The 10,164-nt window shown below is 41.7% G+C and overlaps 1 protein-coding gene across 1 annotated transcript; it reads left to right on the top strand.

Moving 5' to 3' along the window:
• The first annotated feature begins 1,369 nt into the window (after positions 1 to 1,369).
• On the top strand, positions 1,370 to 7,365 carry cript (cysteine-rich PDZ-binding protein). The gene is made up of 4 exons (XM_087991278.1): positions 1,370 to 1,488; positions 1,594 to 1,648; positions 4,987 to 5,090; positions 6,549 to 7,365. The coding sequence occupies exons 1-4, from the start codon at positions 1,485 to 1,487 to the stop codon at positions 6,611 to 6,613; spliced, it is 228 nt and encodes a 75-aa protein (XP_087847404.1). The 5' UTR covers positions 1,370 to 1,484; the 3' UTR covers positions 6,614 to 7,365.
• The last annotated feature ends 2,799 nt before the right edge of the window (positions 7,366 to 10,164 follow it).

Genomic DNA, 10,164 nt, shown 5'->3' on the forward strand with positions numbered 1-10,164 from the left:
TCCCCCCCCTCTCCTCTCTTTCCCCCCCCTCTCCTCTCTTTCCCCCCCCTCTCCTCTCTTTCCCCCCCCTCTCCTCTCTTTCCCCCCCCTCTCCTCTCTTTCCCCCCCCTCTCCTCTCTTTCCCCCCCCTCTCCTCTCTTTCCCCCCCCCTCTCCTCTCTTTCCCCCCCCTCTCCTCTCTTTCCCCCCCCCTCTCCTCTCTTTCCCCCCCCCCTCCTCTCTTCCCCCCCCTCTCCTCTCTTTCCCCCCCCTCTCCTCTCTTCCCCCCCCTCTCCTCTCTTCCCCCCCCTCTCCTCTCTTCCCCCCCCTCTCCTCTCTTCCCCCCCCTCTCCTCTCTTTCCCCCCCCTCTCCTCTCTTCCCCCCCTCTCCTCTCTTCCCCCCCCTCTCCTCTCTTCCCCCCCCTCTCCTCTCTTCCCCCCCCTCTCCTCTCTTCCCCCCCCTCTCCTCTCTTCCCCCCCCTCTCCTCTCTTCCCCCCCCCTCTCCTCTCTTCCCCCCCCTCTCCTCTCTTCCTCCCCCTCTCCTCTCTTCCCCCCCCTCTCCTCTCTCCCCCCCCTCTCCTCTCTTCCCCCCCCTCTCCTCTCTTCCCCCCCCCCTCTCTTCCCCCCCCCTCTCTTCCCCCCCCCCTCTTCCCCCCCCCCCCCTCTCTTCCCCCCCCCTCCTCTCTTTCCCCCCCTCTCCTCTCTTTCCCCCCCTCTCCTCTCTTTCCCCCCCTCTCCTCTCTTTCCCCCCCTCTCCTCTCTTCCCCCCCCTCTCCTCTCTTCCCCCCCCCCTCTCCTCTCTTCCCCCCCCTCTCCTCTCTTCCCCCCCCCTCTCCTCTCTTCCCCCCCCTCTCCTCTCTTCCGCCCCCCCTCTCCTCCGCCCCCCCTCTCCTCTCTTCCCCCCCCTCTCCTCTCTTCCCCCCCCCCCCTCCTCTCTTCTTCCCCCCCCCCTCTCCTCTCTTCCCCCCCCCTCTCCTCTCTTCCCCCCCTCTCCTCTCTTCCCCCCCCCTCTCCTCTCTTCCCCCCCCCTCTCCTCTCTTCCCCCCCCCCTCCTCTCTTCCCCCCCCCTCCTCTCTTCCCCCCCCCTCTCCTCTCTTCCGCCCCCCCCTCTCCCCCCCCCCCCCCCTCTCCTCTCTTCCCCCCCCCCCCCTCTCCTCTCTTCCCCCCCCCCCTCTCCTCTCTTCCCCCCCCTCTCCTCTCCTCTCTTCCCCCCCTCTCCTCTCTTCTTCTCCCCCCCCCTCTCCTCTCTTCCCCCCCCCCTCTTCTCTTCCCCCTCTCCTCTCTTCCCCCCCCCCTCCTCTCTTCCCCCCCCCCCCCTCTCTTCTCTCTTTCCCCCCCCCCCCCCCCCCATGAATTTTGCCTAGTAAATTCATGTAATTAAACCCCTTTCTGTTTTCCCCTTTGGGTTTATTCAAGTTATTGCTTATTGTTTTATTCTTGTAGGTGAAAAGAAGCTGGGAAGAGTTATTACACCAGACACTTGGAAAGATGGATCAAGGAACACGATGGGTACTAATCAAATTCCATTACTACTTGGCTGCACGTGGATTTAAATATTTTTTATACTCATTGAGAGCATGTAATTCTAATTTAAGTTGCAATGCATTTCCACAGAAAGCGGTGGCCGCAAGATCAATGAAAACAAAGCATTAACTTCTAAAAAAGCAAGGTTGGTATAACACTAGATTTTCGAAGATAAAGTCTCTAAATGTTGACTATGCACATGAATTTCGGTAGGTACATGCAAAATTCCAGTAGTCAAATTGAGTGGTTATTCTTATGTTTTAAACTTGCACATTGGGATTTTCTGATTGCTCTTGTGATTAGCAGCTTAATAACTTAATCATTATCATCTTTCAGCAGACATTGCTGGGTAAAAGTTTGGAGTTTGGATTTTGAGTGAGTTGTGGATTAATGGCAGTGATCTAGCTTCTAGGTTGACTGAGTTTAGCAAGTAGCATGGTCTAAAATTTGGACCAGGGATCTCTATTCTATACATTTGCTACTGTGTTTGATTAGAATATATTTATTTGTATGTTTTATTTGAATTATGATTTTAAGAAACATTGTGCATTGAACAGTTTCATATCTATATAATTCATAGAGGGTTGCATCTTGCAAAACTGTTAAAAAGATTTTAAATTTTAATCTAATCACAGTTATAAAAGCATGGAAACAGACGTTTGTTTGTTTTTGTTTGATTGCTCCAACTCGTCCACAACAACCAGGTATCCTAAATTAATCTAGTCGCATTTGGCCCATAGCCCTCAACCCTTCCTGTTCATAATCCCATCCAGCTTTTTAAATGTTGTAACTGTACCAGCCTCCTCCACTTCCTCTAGCAGCTCATTCCATGCCCACACCTCTCCACGAAAAAGTTACCCCTAAGGTCCCTTCTTAAATCTTTTCCCTCTCACTTTAAACCTGTGCCCTCTAATTTTGGACTCCCCCACTCTGTTGATTTGAATAGTTTGTATACAGAATGATAAACAATTTCATGATGGAAAGGAGACTTAAGAAATGTACATTTCTAAATTGTTTGTGGTTAACATTTTTTTGATATGTAAAATCATCTCAACTTTTCAGCATTCACAGTATACATTTCATCTGTTATCCAAAGGTGTGACATAAAGTTCCACAAGTACGTTGTGCCACCCATTTTTATCTCTCTTGACCACCTGGACTACTGTTTCAGAGAATTGAAGAATTATTGCAGAGTCGAAGGAGGTCATTCAACCCATTGTGTCTGCACTGGTCCTCCAAGTTAGCATTTTACTGACTGCCTATCCACTATCCTAGATAAACTGCACTACTTAAATTTTGAAAGGACGAAAGCCATTTTCTTTGACCCAGTGTGGTAAATTTTTGGTTTTCTTGCCTCTGATTCAATCCCTATCACTACTCTATCTTGGCACGCTGAAATGAACTTCTGAAATCATGTGCATTCCATCATAAAGACAATGTAATATCTGTCTCTGCTTCTGCCTCAACCACCTGCTATTGAGCTTCTGTAGACCTACCAAGCTCCAAACATGCATTTATATAGTACCTTCAACATGGTAAAATGCTCCAAGTTGTTTCTGAATTATCAAACATTATCAAACAAAATATAAATGTAAATTTCCAGAAGAATTCTAGAATATGGGGCCATGGAGCTAAGATCACAGTTACCAACTGGAGTAAAGCAATTAAAATAGGGGAATTGCAAGAGGCTGGCATTGAAGGAATGTAGATATCTCAGCACTGAGGGGCTGGAAGATGTTACAGAGAAAATGGGTTGAGGCCATGGAAGGATTTGAAAACAGCATTGAACTTCTGTTTATCAAATTATTGCTGAACTGTCAGCCATTATAGGCCAGTGAGCACAGGGTGTCAGGTGCACAAGACTTTGTGAAGGAGGATATGGGCAGCAGAAGTTTGGATGAGTTGAGGTTTTTAGATGTTGATGCTAACCAGGAGAATACTGAAGTAGTTGAATATGCAGTTCACAGAGCACCAAACAAGGGCTCCAGTAGCAGATCAGTGGAGGCAGAGATGGCTGTGAATGGTGTTGAAGCAAGTGGTTTTGGTGAGCGGGAGAATGTCAGATCAGCAGAATATCATCTCATGGTCAAGTTGGGCACATTCAGCCTGAGATAGTGGCCAGGCAGGACAAACTTGGTGATTCAAGAGTGGATTTTATGATGAGGGCCACAGACAACGGCTTGGTCTTCCTGATGTAATTTGGGTGCAATATCTGCTGATTTTTAAAACTTTTATTTGGAAGCATAGAAAATGCAGCAAGAAAGGTTTTGGCAACCACCGTCTTTACTGCAGAATCTATCTTGAGAATTAATGGTGTAGCCCAGTGTTAATAGCTTTATTTCAGTCAAAATATGTTGAATATTCTCACTTGTAAATTCTTAATTTCCTCAGGTAAGAAAAGTTATTGGCCAGAACTTTCCACAAATTAATGCTAATTTCCTTTCACTATGGAGTGCCTGTCTCTTTATTAGCTCAATGTTTGGGATCCTTTCTGTTATAGATGAGTCTGAAAGAGTTAAGAGGAGTATGATGAGCAACATGTTCTGTGATGATGTCATGCATACTTACTATAAGCAGAACAGCTTGGAATTTCGAAGGAATGAGATCTAACCCTGAGCCATCTCAATGTAGTGATGTTTATCATGTCAATGAAACCTATAACTAATTGCTAATATGCAATAAACTATATCTTGTTAATTACAAGAGAGACCTCTAGTTAGACCAGGCAGTGATGTCCCTCTACCACACTAGCCCTGTAGTTTCCTGCACTTAATGAATGGCAGCAACCTTCAGCATAAACAGCAGCTCAGACTATCGTGAGTTGGCGTGCCTATACAATACCTCTAACAGTGAATGCACAACAGATATTAGGCTGTTTCCTAGTTTAGAGCTGAAAATGTGTTGCTGGAAAAGCGCAGCAGGTCAGGCAGCATCCAAGGAACAGGAGAATCGACGTTTCGGGCATAAGCCCTGTTTCCTAGTTTATTCTTATTTTCCTTTTTGAAGACTGGTGTTGCTTTATCTATGTTTTAAATCTTGGACAAGCTCTTGTTTGCATTACTGAAGAATACTTTACTTTTGTGAAGGCATAAATCAAAATTAATATTCGGTCTTTCACAACCAGCAACCACTATTCACTTTTTCGTAGCCATTTACTGCAAGCAAAATAAGCTTGATACACTTTAAATGATAAATGTAGTATTTAAATCTCTTGGCTAATTTCTTAGTTTTCTTTATATGTTCTTGTATATATTTTGTTCCATTATAATTTTATTGTCAATATCAATCCTTGTTTACTCTTCTTCCCTGGTAGTATATGCTTGTTCTGTATCCCATGAAGTATTTCTGAACTTCTACATTTACGCATCTTCAATGCCTATTTTACAGGATTGTCCAGTCTTCTGAACCTTTTCATTCCTTCAAATCTGCCTTTCCAAAGTCCAGTTAAATGACCAATCTAACAGAATTATTTGGTCTTTTTAGATTTGATCCCTATGGAAAGAGCAGATTTTCAGTATGCCGTATCTGTAAAAGCGCAGTTCACCAGGCTGGTTCGAATTATTGTCAAGGATGTGCGTACAAAAAAGGTATGTATTGATCACTTTTTGTTTTAATTATTTTACATGGGAAAACCACATTTAAACATATTTTAATGGAGGTTGCCTGGGGACATCGACAACACTGACAACTTCAACAATAGGTATGAAACTAGCGGTGCAGTGATGACAAAGCTTTCAGTAAAATATTAGACAATGAATGAAATGTCCGCCATCTTCCTCAACCGAGGGTTCCCCACCACCATGTTTCACAGAGCTCTCAGTAACTTCCTCTGGCACTGAGAGGCAGCAGTGCTAACTACTGAGCCTCTCTGCCATCCATGAATGCTCCCTGGCATTCATTTACTGTGATACCCTTGGATCTATTTACCCAGTTAACTTTATTTCTGGTTTCACACCTATTTAATTGGCTTGAAGTCTAAGATTGTTTGTGTTTGGGGTATGTCACTTTCAAACCTGATGTTAAATTTAATGTATTATTTCCCAGATGGTATTTTGCTCTGACAAATTACACAATATTACAGAACTCTCGCATTCCCCCTAAACTATTCCACATGTTGATCCAATAAATTGTTACAAAAAACATTTTGCTAACTCTTCTTTTGGAGCATATTTGCATATTAGTTTATCCCGGTCTATATGAAGGTTAACCTCTCCCACAAATATCATGTGTTTTGGTCAGAACATTATACAACCAGTTATTGGAGCTTATAAATGTGCCCACCAGGGTGTTCTAAGTTTTTCAATTCCTAATTTTCGCTAATTATGATTCTACTTGATGATTTTCTGAGGTCAGATCCTGTCTTGCTGCCTTTGTCATCTATTACAAACAGAGCTACCTTTTCATTGCCATTTCACTCTCTCTCCAAGGTACTGTTTATGATGGAATATTTATTTCCGGCCTTCCTTCACCTTGTAACTGAGTTTCTGTAGTAATGCTTAAATCTAAATCATTTGTTTATTTATGTCGCAAATTCATTTTCTTATTGCAGATTGTGGGCATAGGTTTAACTTAGTGATTGAAAGGAAATAAAGCAAATCCTTCTTGGGGAAATGGCGGTGGAAAGGGAAAAGAACAAATAGGAGTGCAGTGATAGGACTGACTAGATTTCTCTTTGAAACTGGTGGTTCAAATTCGACAGAGGGACATGGAGAAAGAGTTAATTTGTGCAAAGATGAGTAACTTGAGTCAGGGTACAGGTCAGCCATGATGTAATTGAGTGATGGAGTTGGCTTGAAATGCAAAATGTTCAGTTTTGTTCCTGTGTTTCTATTTCATTTGTTGTCTGAATATTTCTATTCCTATTTATTTCATAGTCTTCTAGGGTCCTTCCCAAAATGCCCCCTTTTCTGTTCTCCCCACAAATGCTACGTGATTTATTGTTTGCATCCAGCACTTCCCATATCTGTAGTGTTTCTTTGTTTTTAACCTTGATCAACTGAAACCTCAAATGTTTGTACAGTAACACAATTTTTCTTTTGTTACAGGCATCTGTGCAATGTGTGGCAAAAAAATCTTGGATACTAAAAACTACAAGCAGACATCTGTCTAACTTCATTTCAGAGATGCTGCTGGGTATACTGGTTATCATGGAAACCTATGACCAATATGGCCGTGAGCATGTTAATAACTATATGTTATGAGCCTGTCTGGGGTTCTATACCTGCATATTTCAAAAGTAGAAGACTGTCAATTAAACAAAACTTCTCAACTAAGTCTATTTGTTGATTAACATTTATTAGAATGTATATTTTAAGAAGTGCAGTGCTGTCACTACAGCTTGGCAGGTGATAACACATTGAAGTGAAGTTGTGGAGCTACAATCACCTGAGCTGGAAACTGGCAATAAGTGATAGCAGTGAAGTGAAGAGTGCATGACGTCCTAGGAGTTCTGTCCACTGCAATAAATGTAAAAATTCCTGTCAGTAAATACTCTGAAAATGGAGAAAGAAATTGGAGAAGTAGGAAGATAGGAAGACATAATGTACACGTTCTACTGTAAGAAGTAGAAATGGTCTAATATCGGTGACTACACTTTGGGAATTTCTGGATAGAATTTTCCTTGCTGTTTTGCTATCTTGATTTTACTCTGTTTTAGACTGATGAGATAAATTAAAATTTCTGTAATTTGTGCTTTTGCATTGCTAAAATGAATATATTTAGTTAATTATAGAATTTGTGTGATTTTTGTAATCTTTGGGTTTTCTTTAACTTATGTAAGTAATGATTGGGCATAAATCCTATATAGAGAAAAACGATAATATCAGATTTACTAATTCAATAAAACTTTGTACTTGGATTGTTCTAATTGCCCTTGATAATTTTAAAGATAACCTCCTACATCAATAGTTATCTATTAAGTCTATAACTTTAAAAATCCTGTATACTCCAAATTTGCTAGGGTGGTTTAAAATTTGGGTATTCCTCTGGTTATGTTCTGCTTTCTGTACCTCTTCAGCTCTGCTCAGAAGCACTTCAGTTAACTGTTTAGTATTGTTTTGGACATCATTGTTAAAATCTTTGTCAATAATGTCTAGCACTATCCACTTATAAATAAGTTGCCACTAAATGGTTTTTGGCAAAGTTCTATTCATTCTGCAGCAATTGCTGGAAAAGCTCATCAGGTCTGGCAGCATCTGTGAAGAGAAATCAGAGTTAACAGAGGAAGGGTCACTTGACCCAAACCGTTAATTCTGATTTCTCTCCACAGATGCTGCCAGACCTGCTGAACTTTTTCAGCAGGTTCTGTTTTGGTTTCTGATTTACAGCAGTTCTTTTGGTCTTTATATTCATTCTATCAATTTTTCTTATCTTTAATCTCACTGTTAGCACATTTATTTGTAAACATTGGGTTCCCTAGGTGTCTTTCTATCTTCATGTCAGTGCTTTGCTTAATTCATTTTCAGTTTTGTGGTGATACTGCGCCCTTTCAGACTACACGCTGTGTTCTCTTTTGAATAATCTTCAGTGAGCAAAGGAAGTTTTGTTTCTTTCAATTGTTCAAAGATTGTGATTGATTCTGAATTGACTACAGATGTAAAGCATTGTGATTCTGAAGTAGCCCTTCAGGAGACCTTCGATTCCAGCCATGAATTCCATCTTGTCTCAAGGAAGCATGCACTTTCTCTTCTCACTTCGGGCAATGCTTTGTCGATACTGTCACCCTGTGTGGTTGATTTTCAGATCAGTATGATGTGGTTTGGTCTTGGCATTTGCTTCAGAGACTTGTGTCCTGTGACACATGCAGTAGACCCCATTGTTCACAACCCAATTCTGTGCATTCCTCTCTGATAACTTATGTAGTCCGGTCCTATTTAAAATTGGCCCCTATACAAGTGATTGTATTTTCAGGCACATACATTGTATTAACCACGTAAACTGTAGGTACATGCACTACCTCTGCTGATAGTGACACATACCCCCGTTTTACGTTGGCTCTTCACTGTTCCCTACGGCCACAAGCTGCAATCTTTGCCTTCTATGTGAAGTGCCCACTCTGAAGCAATAATTGCTACCTCACACTGCAGACTGTCCGCTGAGCAACTAAGGAGATGACTTGCTGTTGACTAGTTGAGTGTAATTGGGTCCAGGGGCACATCATGCCTTTGCCAGTATAGCTGTATTACTGCAGGTTGTAGCAATTCCAGTGAAAATGGCGAGAAGAGACATAGCTGTGAAACCTGTGTACTCAACTGGAATGGAGGCAGAGGGCCAAAGTTGCCAAGTACATGCCTGGATTAACAGTTGAGTTCTTGAATTGGGCAGAAGTTAATTTGTAAGGAGGTGTTGCTTCTTGTGAGGAAGCTAATTAATGAAATGCAACTACAGGCAAAAAGGCTTCTGGTGATCTAACCATCTAAGGTAAGAGGACTTAATTGTGGAAGTTTATATCAAAGATGAGAAGCTGATCTTTGGACTCCTATCCATTTAACATCATTATGGTTGCTGATATTATTTTCAGCATCTTGGTGGGGACTGGTGCAGAATCACCTCAGTCTCTAAACATTTCTTATAACCACATTTGAATGTTCACTGTTTGTGAGTGAAGCCTATTCAGCTGTGAAGAGCATCACAGTTAAGTCAGATGCTGACGTCCAACAACATCTGTACATATACTATTTACAATAGCAAATTACTGAATGGTGGGGAATATTTTCCTCTTGTTTAGGGTACAAGGTCACTTGTAGCACACTTTGCGGAATCTGGTAGCGTCTGGTTATGTGACTAGTATATCCAGATAGCTCTGGGATAATAAATCGGTGAGTTCAAATCACATCACAATAGGTGAAAGTTTAAATTGATTAGTCAAATAAATAAATAAAATTCAAAACCCACAAATCTCCAACAGCTTCATTCTTTAAAACTTGTGGCAAGCTAGTCAATTATTAAGGAAGGGTGATAAATATTGATCTTGCAATTGATACAGGCATTTTATAAAGGAATTTCTAAACAAATCACCATTTTGTTAAGATCAGATTTTTCCTATCACCAAATTAGTTAACATACTGAAGGGGGAAGGAGGGTGGTGGTGGAGCTGCCCCAAATTATTATGGAAAATAATGTTCGAAGTAACCACAAGATGGCAGTCTGTCCCTGGAATGAGGATGCCTCTTTCAGGCGTCTGATGCGGAGGTGCCAGTGTTGGACTGGGGTGGACAAGGTTAAAAATCACACAACACCAGGTTAGAGTCCAACAGGTTTATTTGGAAGCACTAGCTTTTGGAGCGCTGCTCTTTCATCAGGGGATTGTGGAGTATAAGATTGTAGGATACAGAATTTATAGCATAAGTTTACAGTATGATGTAACTGAAATTATATATTGGAAAAGACCTGGATTGTTTAAGTCTCTCATCTTTTAGAATGGGCATGTTGGTTTCAGTTCTTTCATATGTAAATTCCAGAACTTTCTTGAAGTTACATTCTCAAGTGCACTTTAATAGGTGCCATGTTGGCCCAGATAATGCATTGAAGATGTAATGTGCCCTGTGTGAGGCTGGCTGTGCCCCAATATTCAGACTGATTCTAATCTAAACAAGAGATCTATAGAATCTTACATGGATTCCTGTAGTTTCTTAGCAAAACAAAATGTAATTCTGCAAGTAT

The sequence above is a fragment of the Chiloscyllium plagiosum genome, unplaced genomic scaffold (assembly GCF_037043375.1).
Source record: "Chiloscyllium plagiosum isolate Xiang-an unplaced genomic scaffold, Cpla_swu_hap1 HiC_scaffold_10, whole genome shotgun sequence".
Lineage (NCBI taxonomy): Eukaryota > Metazoa > Chordata > Chondrichthyes > Orectolobiformes > Hemiscylliidae > Chiloscyllium > Chiloscyllium plagiosum.

Excerpts from the sequence above, each read along its gene's own strand:
- cript (XM_087991278.1), top strand. Across the intron at positions 1,649-4,986 it reads TTAACTTCTAAAAAAGCAAG|ATTTGATCCCTATGGAAAGA; the intron begins GTTGGTATAACA and ends TGGTCTTTTTAG. Across the intron at positions 5,091-6,548 it reads AGGATGTGCGTACAAAAAAG|GCATCTGTGCAATGTGTGGC; the intron begins GTATGTATTGAT and ends CTTTTGTTACAG.